The sequence below is a fragment of the Vespa velutina genome, chromosome 3 (assembly GCF_912470025.1).
Source record: "Vespa velutina chromosome 3, iVesVel2.1, whole genome shotgun sequence".
Classification (NCBI taxonomy): Eukaryota; Metazoa; Arthropoda; class Insecta; order Hymenoptera; family Vespidae; genus Vespa; species Vespa velutina.
Window position 1 is genome coordinate 371,522 of NC_062190.1, and position 16,303 is coordinate 387,824.

The 16,303-nt window shown below is 34.8% G+C and overlaps 1 protein-coding gene and 1 long non-coding RNA gene across 3 annotated transcripts; both read right to left on the minus strand.

Moving 5' to 3' along the window:
• Window positions 1-793: 793 nt before the first annotated feature.
• LOC124947709 lies at window positions 794-15,469 on the minus strand. Of its 2 annotated transcripts, XM_047490239.1 has the most exons (7): window positions 15,320-15,452; window positions 15,096-15,239; window positions 10,141-10,240; window positions 7,652-7,882; window positions 7,155-7,424; window positions 6,127-6,220; window positions 794-5,808 (listed from the first exon to the last, which is right to left on the minus strand). In XM_047490239.1, exons 2-7 carry the CDS (start codon window positions 15,104-15,106, stop codon window positions 4,448-4,450), a joined length of 2,067 nt encoding a protein of 688 aa, XP_047346195.1. In that variant the 5' UTR covers window positions 15,107-15,239; window positions 15,320-15,452; the 3' UTR covers window positions 794-4,447. The 2 variants fall into 2 exon arrangements, with proteins under 2 accessions (XP_047346195.1, XP_047346194.1); XM_047490238.1 differs by having other exon boundaries at window positions 15,096-15,469.
• Window positions 11,967-15,068, minus strand: LOC124947710. The gene is made up of 3 exons (XR_007100473.1): window positions 14,314-15,068; window positions 12,832-12,964; window positions 11,967-12,588 (listed from the first exon to the last, which is right to left on the minus strand). It is a non-coding gene; the product is annotated as an uncharacterized LOC124947710 (long non-coding RNA).
• Window positions 15,470-16,303: the final 834 nt, after the last annotated feature.

The following is a 16,303-nucleotide window of genomic DNA, read 5'->3' on the forward strand; positions in this document are numbered from 1 at the left end:
CTTTTTTGATCATAGCTCTATAGTTACTTATCTGCTGTCGATTCTATTTCATTTCTTTCGCGTATCGTTAAAGATATTCTTCGTAGTAACATTGCAGTAGCTGTGATCGTTAAGCTCGACATTTTCACTTTTACTTACTTATTCTTATTAATTAACGTTAATTCCAATCGCCAAGAAAAGCGACATATTTGATCGTTCGCATGTTGTTGTTCTTTCCTTAAAAAAAAAAAAAAAAAAAAAAAAAAAAGGAACGAAAGTAAAATGAATTCTTTATTTTTCTTTTTTTCTTTTTTCTTTTCTTTTTTAAACGAGGAAGTGCTAAACGCATACGAACATCGGAATGTCCTTCGTAAAGCGAAAATCTATAATCGCAGCAAACATTGAAAAAAGAAAAAAAAAAAAAAAAAGAAATATGTTTGTAAAATGTGCTAACATATATAAGATAAAGACGCTCGGTAGGTTGTAACTCGAATTTATCGAGAAAATGACTCGCCCGCTTCGATTTTAGCGCATTGATAGCTCTTAATTGCTCTCTCGACTCGTTAAGAAAAAGAATTATTATTATATTCGTGCTCGCGCATGAATATGCATATGTACGCATAGCAGGAATTTAGTATGAATTTCGTTGAGGAGTAAGAGGATCTTCTCTCTCTCTCTCTCTCTCTCTCTCTATATATATATATATATATACTTTATATATATATATATATCTCTATATATATATCTTACTTTCTTTCGTTGACACATTCTATATCAATTTCTATCACTCTCTGTCTCCTCGACGAACGTTATAGGTAAAAGAATACTTCCCTCTCTTATTCTCGTGGCCGATGGTTATTCGACAACGAGGCCTTTTTTAATCTATTTAATATCGATGTTGCACGAGAGCATATAAACTATAGCTGATTCACGTGCGTGCGACCTACGGTTCCTATTAGCCCAATTTTTTCGATCCGTTCAGTGCAAAATAACAAATGCTCGGCTTTTATTATCGAAATAATAACCCTCCAACAAGTAGAAATACGCAGACACGCACGTTCATACACCGTCTCCGTCTATGTTAAATAATATTTTCGAAAGAATCTAACTCGCTGCTACGGGCTAAGGTTTATTAAAGGCTAAGTAATTTTTAAGGAACGAAGGAAGATCTATGCTAATTTATCATAAATCCGTATAAATGTCTGCGACGATGTGTATGATAAGTTTCGCGAGATTCGAATCGAATGAAAGGAAAATGAAGAGCAGATATTTAATTGTTCCGTTTATCTCAAAGGTATGCTATAGATTATTGAACTATATCGTATTTTTAAATGTCTGCTATTCTACGTATCGTGTTCTTTTAAAGATCACACAGACAGAGAATGACAAGCCAAGGGATTAATTGAACCTGCTAAATTTATTGATCAAACCAACGAGGAGTATGTAAATTTGATAAGAGGATTGCACTTCGACGATTGCAATTGATGGATATCATCGAGATTATTATTTTCGTTCGTTCAGCTGGTCCACAAGATTTCTTAGGCGTATATATCTAACGTATATTTGAATTATCGTTATATCAATTCGTACTTTCGCAAACAAACACGTTGGCAAACGTTTAATCGCAACGTCGTTAAACGGTCACTCGCCGTTGCGCTTTGCGTTTCCATCGTGGAATAATTTTGGAATAATTCATTTTTAATTGACTCTGGACTCTTGAAAAGCGATGTCGAAGAGAATGAATCTTATTGAATAATAACGTAGTCTCTTCTCGATGTATTTTGATTCGACATACTTTTCTTTTAATGAAAATCTTGGCCCTCGCCCTTCCCTCACTCCTTCTCCTTCACCTCCTCCTCTTCCCGATTCAATCGAATCTTGGATATTTCTTTCTTTTATTATCGATGTTCGCTCGCTAAACGAATAAACCCGGATTTCTCGTGCATTTTCAAAACAATCCGATCGAAAAGATTGAGAGCCATGGATCAAAGAGAGAATCTTTCTGTTTTTCTTTTATTTTTCGAAGATACTTCGATACTTTTTGTTGAAAGCAGAATTAAAAATGATCGGTAGTTTGTTCGTTTTTTTTTATTTTTTTTTTTATTTGTATTATTTCTTTGACAATTCATATTATTTCTTTCCTCCGTTTCTTCCAACGTTCATGATTCTGCTCCATTATTTTCTTCCTCGATCTTGGATCGCTAGCTCGTCGATGGAGCTATGATTTAGATGTCTGTTCAACAAATTCGGGTATCAAAGTAACGTGCCTGCAACGTATGTGCATGTACATTATTTATCGATAATAATAGCGAAATAAATAAGTTTTTTTTCTTCCCTAAAATGTCGAGAGAGAGACAACGACCCGTGTGCCTGATTAAAAGATGGCCGATCGATTAAGTTCAATCAGCGAGAAAAAAAAACATTACGAGCGATCATTCAACGTTGTGGACCATTAAACAAAAAAAAAAAAGAAAAAAAAAAAAAGAAAAAACGGGATACGATAATAAAGTCGGAATAAGATACTGTCCTATCGTTAAATACACGATATTCGTGATAAAACGAGAAAATATAAAATATGAAAAGAAAAAATAATATGATTTCGTGAACCTTCTTTCCTAAAAAAAAAAAAGAAAAAAAAAAATAGTAAAAACATGTAATTGCATGGATGGGTGCGAAGCATGTCTCGGAGCCACATCTCAGAAATATTTTGTAATGGTATTAAGAAAAGTCACAGGCATACACACACACACACACACACGCGCACACACACACAGACACATATACATAAATGAACACACATACAAAAACAATATAGATATATATTTAGAAAAATTAGAAAATGGAGAAATGAGAAGTGTGAATATAGAAAATGCCGTGATTCTAAAGGGAAAATATTAAAATAAGAAGAGAAATAATAAAAGAGAAGAAAAAAACATTTATCGTGAGTGTTAACGTCCGCAAAAGAGGAGAAAGAGCAGTGTTGCTCTTATTTTTTTTTTTAGCGATCCTATGACTATTAAGGTTTCTTTTTTTTTACTTACCATTAGATGCCTAAACAAAAAAAAAAATATATATATATATATATATGTGTGTGTGTATAGATAAATATGTGTGTTCGTTTTACACGTTTGTGATCTGTTTTGATAAGAATGTTATTCAAATAATTTGTAAAATCATTTCTTTCTTTTCTCTTAACTTTTTCCTTCTCTCTCTCTCTCTCTCTCTCTCTCTCTTTCTCTCTCTTTTCTTTCTTTATCTATCTTATCTCTTTCCTTTTTCTCCTTATCTTTCTCTTTCTCTTTTCTCTTCAGATAGTATTTAGAACCACGAGAAGGGAACTCTAACAGAATAAGGTATATGATAGCGATAAGAGACAGAAAGTGGAACTAATCTATTATTGGTTTACTTTTACTTGTTTTTTTTTTTTTTTTTTTGGACAATCGATCATAATTAAATAAAACATTTTGATGAGACATTTGATTACGTTAGATCTGAGTTGTGGCAATATCGAGCTAAAAGAACTTTAAAGTATGAATTTGTTCGCTTTGATTCGCAAACATAATTGACATAACGAAACGTATCAACGAGAGAAAGCTTTTTTTTTTTTCCTTCTTGGTTTTTTCTTTTTTCATTTTCATTTCTATTTTTTTTTCTTCTTTTTTTGTATAATTGTAACTCAAAATGGTTCATAATTGACTCATTCTTTTATTTAATTATTTTTTAATTTTAAATCTCGGATATTTCTTTTTCAAAATACTATAAAAGAAAGGAAATATGTTTTATATATATAAATTATTCACATGGGTATCCTCTCTCGTTGGTTGACGTGCGTTGTTTGCGTAGACGGATTCGCACCCGTTTCGTTCGTGCATCCTCTCTTTTACGTTTGCCAATGATCGAGAATAAAAGAGATTTAAAAGAACAAAAAGAAAAAAAAAGAAATAAGAAGAAGAAGAAGAAGAAGAAGAAAGAAATAAGGCGAAAAAAAAGATATTGCGTATGTAATCGAGAAAGTGTAACCCATAGGTATACAATAATATTACATAATATACATACAATTGTGATCGTGAGAGTATCTGTTACGAATAAATACAATTACAAATAAACGATGTGACTTTTTTCAAAGTTATATAGAGAACTCGAGTACTTTCGTGTAGGAGCTATTCCCTCAATCTTATCCTTTTCACCCTTTCTTGAAGTACATGTATATACATATATATGTATTATGTACTTGTAAACATATAGGGCTGAAAAATATACATATATATATATATATATATATATATATATATATATATATATATTTATATGTATATATATTTTAGCCCTTTCGACGCGATCATGTCTGATTAAATGGAATTAAATCTCTATTGCACAGTTATTCGTGGTGCAACTAACGTAATATATTTATTTATAATACAAATTCATATGTCGGACGAAGGAACGTGTTATCTTTTTTCTTTGTTTTTTAGTGATGAGGAACGAAAGCTTGAGAGTTCGGAGGACAGCCAGTCATCATACTTGTCGTCGTATCCTCCTCTGTAGAACTGCACAGCATCCCAACGAGAGTATAGTCTACGAAAGGTGGAAGATCTATATCAGCGACGTCACTGTAACCATTAACTGGATGATGAACGGGTGCTGTGTTTGTCATTGTCATTTGAGGCAATCGGGTATCAAGGACCTCACAGGTGTAATGACAACGATCGTTGTTTGAATAGAAGAAAGGTTCTGGACTATTTTGAGATTGTACAGAGGGCTCGATCGTCGTGGTCTCAGGAAAGAGTCTTTCGGTCACTTCAGGGTTCGTCTCTTGCGCTCCATAAACGTTTTGAGATCTTTCGTCAAGTCCGATGTTATTTGATCTTGGATGAGACGGTCGAACGATCGATTGATGATTTTTTGAATTTGAGTCCTCAAATATTTGATAGCCGTCGAAGGAATAGGGATGTCTGTTTTCAGAGACGGGACTGCGATCGGAACGATTAGGATCAGTTAGTGTCATGTCGTTCTTCGGTCTTTGATAGGTTCCGTAATTCGCTCTGTCGATCATGGTACCCTGACAGTCTTTGTTGAAAGAGTCAACATCTCTTCTGGATGATAAAATATTTTCCTTATGTGCGTCAAAACCAGGGAAATGAAGTCGATCGTCCAGATGAGACTGACTCCAATATGGCTGATGATCCTGATCGTTCTTTATAATACGATCGTTTGTAAAAGGTTTTGGAGTTTGCGTTCGACCATATCCTTGAAAGTTCAATGCATCCTCGAGAGAATGACTCTGATTCTGATCCTTTTCAGAAACGTATTGATTCATTGATTTCCTCGAGGCGAACCCTGTGTCTTTGTCTGTGTCGAATGCAGGGAATTGAAGTCTCTCGTCTTGAGGCATACTAAGATGACTGCTGCTCGAATCTTCGCTTAGAAATTGATTCCAATACACTTGTTCTTGATTGTGCTGTTTTACTTCGTATTTGATGGTACCACTTCCCAAATCAAGTAAAGTCGGTGGTGATCTAGCAACGTCTTGAGAATTTATTGGAAAGTCCGGTCGTAATGGTTGATCTAATTGAAAGATTTCTTCCGGTTGGAAGAGATCACTGGTAAATGTTGGAAATTCAGGATAGGATGCTTCCTGTGGTATTTGATTTGGTAGACAATAACCTACGGTATTTTCTTGCATAGGTATCGTATCAGGTAACCAATATGATTCAGTCGATGGTGTTTGTTGATTATAGATTGTGGTTTGCTGATGCTGTTGCTGATACGATGAAACGTTCGTTTGCATGGCACACATGCATTCGAAAGGTGGACAAGAACAGGAATATCCTAAAAGAAAAGAAATGATATCAATTATATTATTTAGAAATATGACGAGTAGTTTACGAATACAATTAAATTCGCGCTCAAATTCTATTCGACCAATAACAATGGCAGGAATTCAAAGAATACGAATCGTCCAATCAATCTGTTGCGACGGTAACGTCGCCATGTGTTCGATTTTGGTAGTTAAAGATCATAGAAGCATTCAAATTTCTATTCATTTTGTTCGCGCTAATTTAATAATATCAATGAATATTATTCATTGAAATGAATCGTGCGTAGAAAAATAAATAATTATTAATTGTTGTCGTATATATTCCGCACCTTTGTCCGAGATCAATGGTGGTGGTGCTGCAGTTCTTGGAGGTTGTTCGACAGAATCTGTATTTGACCTTTTCGTTCCCCTCAGTGACATTAGCTGTAAAATAGAGAAACGATTATTGACCAACGGAGAAGGTATTTTTTAAAACAACAAGGAAATAGTTGGGCCAGCAGATTCATTTATTCAGGTAAATTTTTTCAATGCAATCGATTTTTCTTTACCTTGAAAAGCATATTTATATGATATTTTAAAAAATGTCAACTTTCAAATATTATATGGAATAATAAATAACCGTCTACTGTCTCATTGATTAATATTATTTTATTAGCCACTTGCGGTGCAAAAAAATTCACAGTTGTGCATGTCAGAACAGTCGAGTGCAAATCACTTTGGAGCGCAAATAATATCACTGACTTCACTATCACTTTCCATTTTACAGTTTGGTATCAATACTGATAATTTTACATGATGAAGTGCAAGCAGAAACTGTGTCTCGATAAAGAATTTCATTGACAATTGACGTGCCACCCACGTCATTTTTCTTTCTGCAACAATCGCCTGACGACGTGTGTAACACAGAAGCATCTCGACGTGCGTGGCACGTCTGTCCACCGCAAGTGGTTAAAATAATGTATGTATAATACGTGTAAAATGAACGTTTAAAAGACTATTATCGGATGCATATGTCGAAAGTTGTTTCGAACGGTAGCCATTAGATGGCGCATACAGTTTTAAGAATCTGATCAAATATATATATATATATACACTTGTTTAAATAAATACATGACATGATTATATGAGTACGTATGACCAAAGATATAAAATTTGTATATTTTATATTGTAATTTAAGAGAATCGTATAGCTTACGTTGTTGCGATCAATCTGGATTTGTTGATTAATGAATTGTTTTTTATATAAAAATCTTTCCTATCTATTTGAAATCATTTATATCAGAACGTGTGTAGGTATATATTTTTGAGGTATGTCGGAAAATCGTTTATTAATTGAAAAAAATAAGATGAAACATACCTTGGAACCTAAAGCAGCCTCTCTTGCGAGTAAAACCGCTAATCCTCTGACCCTTTTGCCAGCGCCTACGCTTCTTCTAGCTTCGGAAGTAGACTTTGCTTCTGGTCGTGGATGATCGTGTTGTCCCTTGGCTTGGAAGAATATCGCATGTTCGGTATGCCGCCAGAAATGAGTAACGGGATAGCCGCAATGGCCGCGACAGGATAAAATTTCTAAGCGACCAGTGCATTGTCTGTTTGGGCAGGGTTTACCTTGTTGCTTCTTTCTAGCCTGAAAAGTATAATTTCATTTTTAATTCCCATTAATTCTTTATTTTAATTTCAATACATAAGAGAGAATGTTATCACCTTTGATTCGTGATCACGAGATCTCTGGTAACAACGAAAAATCGTTTTATAAACGCATAGCGTTAAGCAAGTTCGTAAAACACTCTTCTTTACTAATTTATTAGCTCTCGCTTCGAAATATATCGTTGAGATCTGAAAAAGGTTGCGTACCTTGTCGCAAATCGCCGGTCGGAGATGTACCCTTCCACCGCCAGGCAATATGCATTCCTGCGAGCAGACTAAAACTCCGAGGCAAGACTTTTTAAGGATACTGACGTTGTGATTGTTTGTATTTCTCATAGCCCAGCCAGATGCATGTCTTCTTGCTTCTTCGCAATCCGGTCCATATACCCTTCGTACGTGGCCATCCGCCCATTCGCACCACGGATCGTATTCCACGACCTAAAGCGGCATCCGTGTCATTGATTTATACTCTTATGTATTCTCGAAGTTCGTTTAAAGTAAATATTCGAAAGTACAGTGGCGGACAAAAGTTTAAGGCGACTCTTCCTTTGATAGATAATTCCATTATATTACTAGATATTAAATAACCAACGATTCGCCATTGTTCTTATAAATCTATCTACTAGAGAATAATCTAAATTCATTTAAAAGGTAAACAATCCTTTAGAGGATAAGTATGAAATCTTAGATGCTACATTTGCTACTGGATATTAGCTTAAGCTACCTATGAAAAAGGTATTGATATTAAGGCTATTTATTATCATTCTCGAAGCGTACAGAATAGATATGGATAAAATATGAACTACAAGTGTAAACAGAGAACATTGTCTACCACCATGCATCTATCGCATCTATTGGTATAATAAACTTGTGTAGATTATAAATCTTTTATATATACATAACAATCGGGTTCGTACGGATTAGAATAGATAATAAGCTGCGAACTCACACTTTTCCATTTTTCATGTTCATATCTTTTTTTAATGGTGACGTGCAGTTTATTGCAGTGATCCGTGCTAGATACAACGTCGATATACATTTGTTTTACGAAAAATTCATAGAGAATAATAAATATAATCGACATATGTAATAATTAGTATGCAAATTTACTACAGAAAATAAGATTTTATCGAATGTTTTGTCAAAAATAATTTATATATTATATCATCTTAATATAAATGAAATTATGTAAAAACAATTCGAAACTGTTCGAATTGCAGTGTACAGGTCATTGAGATTTTTCTTATTTATACTTCTACATAATTCTTTTAACGATGTTCCACAGATCGGAATAAAATCCACTCTGAATAGGATTAAGATCCGGTGATTATGATAGCCATAGTAAAACGATAATATTTTCTTTCGTAAAATATTGTTTCACAATTTTAGCCATATATTTTGCGTCATTATCCTATGGGAAGATGAAATTGTTCGCCATATATTCACGTATATAAAGTATCATGGTTTCTTTCATAATCATCAGATGTTGAACTTTCTTCACAGTGCCATTAATTTTTCGAATTGGTCCTTGATCATTTCACGAGAACAATTCCTATACCATTACGTTATCATTACTATCCTTGATTATCCTTACGATGCATTCTGGATTACAGTTCTCATTCTTTCGACATTTAACATATCGAATTCCATCAGAAAATATCCTATTGAACTTTGACTCGTTAGAAAATAGTACATTTTTTCAAATCTTCTACTGTTCGATGTTTATGCGAAAGCAATTCAAAGTTTCCAATTTTTATTTATGATTGATTGATTTCTTCCGAGATACATGGCCTTTCAGGCTAAATTCATGAAGTCGCTTACAAACGATTTTTACACTAATATTCAAATCATTTGTCAGTTTGAACAAATCATTGTTCACTTTGAATATCAGCAGCAATCTGAAAACGATCCTTTTTGGATGAACGATGGATTCGTTTTTGGAATTTCGTACGTTTTTGCAGGAGTTTTCCAATGTCTATCACTTTTTGAATTATCGTAATTCTTTCGAAATTCTAAATATTTATTTATTCTTTCAAAATTTATATCACACCTATTTATAAATGCTCTCTCAGATCTTCTTATAGTATTTGCTATTTCGACAAATGTTTTTTTTTCTTTTCGGGTAGAATGATACGACAATTTTTCTCTCTACTAAACGTAGCTTACCCATATTTTTTTTACTTAAATTTGGTACTTGTTATTATACATATAATGTATTATGTTAAACAATCTTATTATACCGCAATTAATTTGGAATATCAATATTCGTATAATTAAAGTAATGCTCGCAGGAAATATAGCATCGAAGGTTTTATGCTAATCGTCTCAAAGACTATTTATGCTTTAAAAAGCTCTAGATAGTTCGATATAGAAGGTATACGTATATTGTAAAAACAATAGCGAATTGATAGTTATTTAATATCTATAATATAGTGCAATAATCTATCAAAAAGGTTGTCGTCTTAAATTTTTGTCCGATATTATAATAATAAAGAATATAAAACATCAAAGTAAGACATCAAATAAAAGGAAATTCGTGGATTTAAATTCGTCGATATCAAACAAATGGAATAATTTGAAAATCGTTTCTACTTACTTACGTTCTACGAAAGATCGCAAACGATTATATTTTTCCTATTAACTTGAACGATCTCGCAAGAATGGAAATTTAATTAAGAAGAGAAGATTGTAATTACCCTTGGAACATTTGAGTCATTGATATCCCATTCCTGATGAGGATGTTGTTGCTGATTACCGGCGACAGTCGCTGACATCGTCGGCGAACCAACGCGACTCCTGAAATATCGTTGAATATTTTATTATTATTGCAAATTCAGATCGCTTAGATTTATTTTACCGATGGTAGTTCTCTCTCTCTCTCTCTCTCTCTTTCTTTATATCTTTCTTTCTTTCTTTTTTTGTTTTTTTATTTCACGAATTTATGAATGACGTTGGTTTATTCGTATTCGAGTTTTCTCTGTGTCGCCGTAAAATCATACCTTTCTTTGAAAATCTATTAGTCGATAAAAGGGAAGGCGTCAAGGTAAAATCGACAATGGCTACGAGGTACGCCTACCGGTTGGACACTATGCGAGTATATGCCTAGCACGTTGTTATTCAAAATTTAATTGACGCTACGGTGGGCGACAGTAAACGTCAGGTTTACACGTAAATGGAAGCTTGCCCTTGTCGTATGATGCGTGCGAAGGATCAGAATTTCTTCGTCTCTCTCTTCGGATCTATGACTCGCGATATATATGATCATAGATTATTCGATAGAAAGCAATAACCGAGAAGGGCCGTCGGTACTTCGATAAAAAAAGATTCCCATTGAAAGTACAAACGGATCGTTTACAATACGGCAGCTTCTTTAACAATAACGATTTTAATTTCGTCATTTACTTTAGTAAGCTCGAGATATGTTAATATGAGTTTTATGAGAATGATGTTTCATCAATTAGCTATTTGTTTCGATTTTAAAATAGATAATTCTCTATTCTCTCTTCTTCTCTCTCTCTCTCTCTCTCTCTCTCTCTCTCCCTTTCTATCTCTTTAATAGACATCCTATTCTTTTTCGTGCAAGTATTCACAATTCGACCTTGGTACTTCAAGACGAGCTCGTTTCTCGAATCGTAGGAGTAAGAAATCTGATGCACGTAGGTAGCGAACGATGTGACGCATGGAAAAGACGAGAACTAACTCGTGCTACATAAGTATTAAGATGCGTTGACACCTGCAATCTCTATCTTCTTAAAGATCAGGACCGTAACGATGGAACGTCGTTGATCAACGAGACGCTCGTAGAAATAAGAAGAAAAAGGGAAAGATGGAGAAGGCGGTGAGCGAAGAAATGGTGAAGGAGGTAGAGGAGGAAGAGGTGGAGCAGGAATAAAAGAATTCGCGAGACAAATCGTCGTGGTCGTGCGACAGAGCTCGACCTTGAAGACCCTGAAATCGGAATCTCGTCGAATCGAAACTGAGAACCAATTTAGTGTTGCGCAATCACGCGGCATTCGCCAGGAGAGCACGGCAGCCTCGAGATAAAATCCCGATTTATGGTACGTTCCTGGCAGTACCTTGTCCGCCATACTTATGGGAGCCCGTGGGTGGCCTGACAACAGGCACGCTCGCAACCTCTCTTTCCGGAATCCTTCCTTCGTTGAACTTCTTTACTGATATGTAACTGTGAAACGAAGAGCAAAAGACGTCGATACTCGAAAGTCCAATCTGCCTAATACATTTTACTATATCGATTCCGATACTGCTCCATTTCTGATAAATAATAAATCAACTCATCCCATTTTAAATTCTTTCGAGAAACGATTTATTGCGGATTGAGAAAATTTCTTAATTTTAAATATAATCTGGACGAGTATATATATATATATATGTAGGTATATATCGAGATTCACATGAATAAAATTTTATTCGTAGCGAGGTAACGTGTCAATGACACGAGAGTAATACACATAGAAGAGATTGTAGTAAGACGCCCACGCGCTCAACCTGCTGGCTAGGATTACAGGCAGGAAGAAAAGCCGACTATTTCTTAATTTAGGATCGAAATAAGATGCGGTTGGTGATAAGCGAGAATAAGCGAGTACGATCCTAAACTTCGAATTAGATATATTATTTTTCAAATGAAAGATTCATTTATTTGTTTAAATACATATCTGTACATAGCTTATAGATTTTATTTATTTTTTACGAACGAATGATTCGTTTATTTATTCAATTACACATCTATACATAGCTTTATTGATTTCATTTATTTAAGCTCGATAAGTTCACTTTTTTTTCTAGTAACATTTTTTCAGTTATTTAGTTATTAAGATAGGAATAAAAGTCCGGCTCTTTCGATTTTCTTCATTTGGTCATCTCAACGTTCGAAAAGAGGAAGATACGTTTGCGAAAGTTTCTTCGAAGCTTTTCACGCTCGTCTACACCTACAGGATGAGCTTGTTGGTATGAATTACGCGTTACGTTTATTTTCCGTGGGTTTTATCGAGTCGCACGCTTATCCGGACGTTTACGATCTTTGTACACCTACTCGAGAGTAAATTTTTCTCTTCTCATAAACGTACAGGTCACTTTGGGTCCATCTTTTCGTCTCAATGAAGTTCCGATCGAATTTTCAATAATACCTAAATGTAGTAAAATACAATAGTACATTCATTTATTTCCAATTTGTGATACTATTTCAATTAAAAAAAAAAAAAAAAAAAAAAAAAAAAAAAAAAAAAATAAAATTCAAAGAACGATAATATTCATTAGACGAATTTAGAGTTAACTCAATAATATATTTCAAACGAAATATTTATATCCGTTTAAGTGCATAATTAAAAATGTAATAATTTATACGATCATTCCTTTTTCAAATAACTTACGTGTACGTCAATATACCTAATTACTACATTACTGGCCTCCATTCTAGATTAGGTTCTCGTTCTTATTTCTTCGGAATGAAAGAAGTCAAGGAGGATGATAATTTTACATTCCTTTTTTTATCGTTCCATTATTCTAAAGCAAAAGTAAGAGTGCAAGAAAAAAAGAAAGAGAGAGAGAGAGAGAGAGAGAGAGAGAGAGAGAGAGAGAGAGAGAGAGGGAGGGAGAGGGAGGGTCAGGCACGCGGGCGTTTACTATACGTTACGTCGACACCTTTGAGAGGAACGACGCGAGGAAGAGAGAAAGTCAACGCAACATAGGAAAGAGGAAAGGAGAAAGAGAGAAGAGTCTGCTTAGGTGAATGATTGCCCGGATCGGCGATAAAGTCATCGCCTTTAGCACCGAGTAAGATGATACATCGGCGGACGATGCTGCGCCGAGATTGTCTGAAGTCGAAGACGTAGGAATACTGAAAGAGAGAGAGAGAGAGAGAGAGAGAGAGAGAGAGAGAGAGAGAGAGAAAGTGAAAGACAAAAAGAAAAAGAGGGAGAGAGAGAAAAGGGTGAAAACAGCGCGAGAATATTCTTAAATTCATTCTGAACTCGAAGAGAGAGGAAAAAAGGTGGAAGAACTGTTGGTTCCTCTTGGTATGGGTGCATTCAGATATTAAGGGAGATACGAGTCGCGGTGAGGCGATTAAATATCACGAAAGGTACCGATGAAAAGGAAAGAAATTTCTCTTTCTATCTGTATCTCTCTTTTGCTTTATCTCTTTCCCTTTCTTTACCTTCTTTTAATCTTTTCTTTACCTTCTTCCTATCCATCCTTTTTTCTTCACTCTCTCTCTCTCTCTTCCTCAGATTCTCTGTAGCAGAATCTCCTAGTCGGAGTAACGCTCCTTTCGGATCTTTCCACGAGATTAACTCACAAGCGGTGAATTAATTCGTGGTGAGTTAATCTCGCGATTATAAATGAATTAATCCTTCACCCTTTCTTACGTGCGTCTCTCTCTCTCTCTCTCTCTCTCCTTCTCCCTCTCTCTCTCTCTCTCTCTCTCTCTCTCTCCCTCTCTCTCTTCCTCACGTGCGTTAAATGATACGATCTCTTTTTTATCGGGTCGAAGAAAAATTAAAAATTGATATGAACTAGAGGATTTTGATTATGATAAAAGTAACGTTATCGGTTGACTCGATTTCGATAAATTGCTCGATGTTTTTATCCGAGAAATCGATTGGATAAACATTTTATAAAGTAATATCGTTTTATAGTACGATTCACTCGATATATACGAATTTAGTACACGATGAAATGTAGGATCCAATTCGTATGTCGTATTAAATCGTTATAAAAGGGTTCGAATGACGTGAAGAGGTGAATCGTAGGCTCAAAGAGTTCCTCTTTTTAGAGGGCACGAAGAGGGAGAGAGAAAGAGAGAAAGAGAAAGAAAGACTCCCGAGATTCGAGATAAAAGAGGATCGTCTTACCCGCGGACATTCATTTAATCTGTCTTCGGGGTGTTGGGTCGTGATCAATGGTGGGACTTAAGTATATCCGTAATCGGGATTTTACGAATTAACGAAGGACGTCTTTACGAAAAATCTTATTCGATTCATTCTTTTAGATATTATTTGCGAAAAATTAAATCGTTATTATCGGAATTATCATTCGATATAATAAATCGTAAAAAATTTATCACGGATTTTTATTACGTAAAAACAATCATACAATTTTATATTTGCAAATGTTTGTGGCGAATTATATAAAGGAATATTAAATGGAGTTTGATTTCAATCGAAGCATACTTAATTACGGCAAACGTTATCGAGCGTATGTGTACGTAATCTCAAAATTAATAAAGTTCCGCAAAGGATAAGTCCATGCGCATGCACATAGGAAGTTTGCTATAGAAAACCGACCGACCAATCGGGTATCGTGATAACGCCCACACACCAATAGGAAACCCGCAGTACGCCCACTGATTAGATACCATGGAAATTCTCTCTTCTTTCGCGAAAAGAAATCGATGCTGACAATGGTTGACATCTGCTCTAATGTCATCGATTTTGATAGAATCCGAATAAGTATCGTTATTAGATAAGCTACAGATACTATGTGACCGAAGTTGAAGGATTTAGCTGATATCGAGTAATGATTTGTCAGATAACTTTAGACTTCGATGTAGCTTAATTAAAATATAAATGAATTCATTCTTAAGAAAGAAATGTAGATAATTATTATACAGTTCATTACACTTTGTAGTACTTACAATACTACCATAGTCGATGTCGCTTCGTGAATGATGTCGCACAGAAAATGACAGAGAAATTTAATCAGAACTGGTCGGTCTTCAAGGAGATCAAAGATATCGTTTGAAAGTTACTCATTCGATGGCCAAAGGGCACTTCACTGACTAATAAAACGAAAAATAAAATAAATTCACGTATCTCTAAGAGATCGAATTATCTAAACTACACCCGCGTATATTATTACCGATATATCACAGTATCTACACAATCGAAGAAATTATAAATCGCCGAGGTATATGGTCCTTTTTGATAAAAGATCCTATGTCCTTTTCAACTTTTTTAAACTCCTCGTTTACTCGATCGGAACATAAATATCCTTATATATATATATATATATATATATATATATATATATATATATATGTGTACATATATATATATATATACATATATATGTATCTATCGATGCATGCGACTCGAAGTCACCGCGTGAACTGAATGCGCCTTCAGATAGTTGAAACGACCTAGGCTGGAGACAGCACGTTGTACCGGGCTTCTCGAGAATCCACCTCGGTTGCCCTTCTCTGACGAGTAAACTCGAAGCTCCGCCCATGGGTGGAGTTTCTCTTGACCAATTAGCGTCTGCTTACGTTTTCGAGTGTATCTAATCGTCGGTAGTAACCCCTCTCGACCTCTGCATCAATCGATCGTTTCGTACTCCTCCTGCATCCCCCTTTCGTCAGCTAAAAGAGCTTTGGAATTCTCTGTAGTATCGGTAAATTCTTCTGTATCGAGGATCTTTATTCTTATAAAAATCGAAATCGGCTAATATTTGATCTTTTACATTGTACTGATTACATAGAAAATTCAAAAACTTGTCGATATCAAAGTCGATAGATAGATAAAGTGATATCATCAAGAAAGTAGATTAATACGATAATGTTTTAAAATTCGATAATAAACTTTTGATAATTTTTTTAACACGATATAAATTAAGCGTGTGAAAAGTCGATTAAAATGGTTTGAGAAAAATAAATATAAAAGAGTTATTCTTAGGCGTATATCTAAATACGTAGTATGCATTTAATATATGTAAATAAGTATATCATCACATATTTACGGGTTCGAAATAGGGCCGGGATGTCCCTTCGTAAGTACCACCTACCTCCTACCTTTTCTTCATCCCTTCTGCCTCCCCCAACCCCAGGTACCCGCATTCAAGACAACG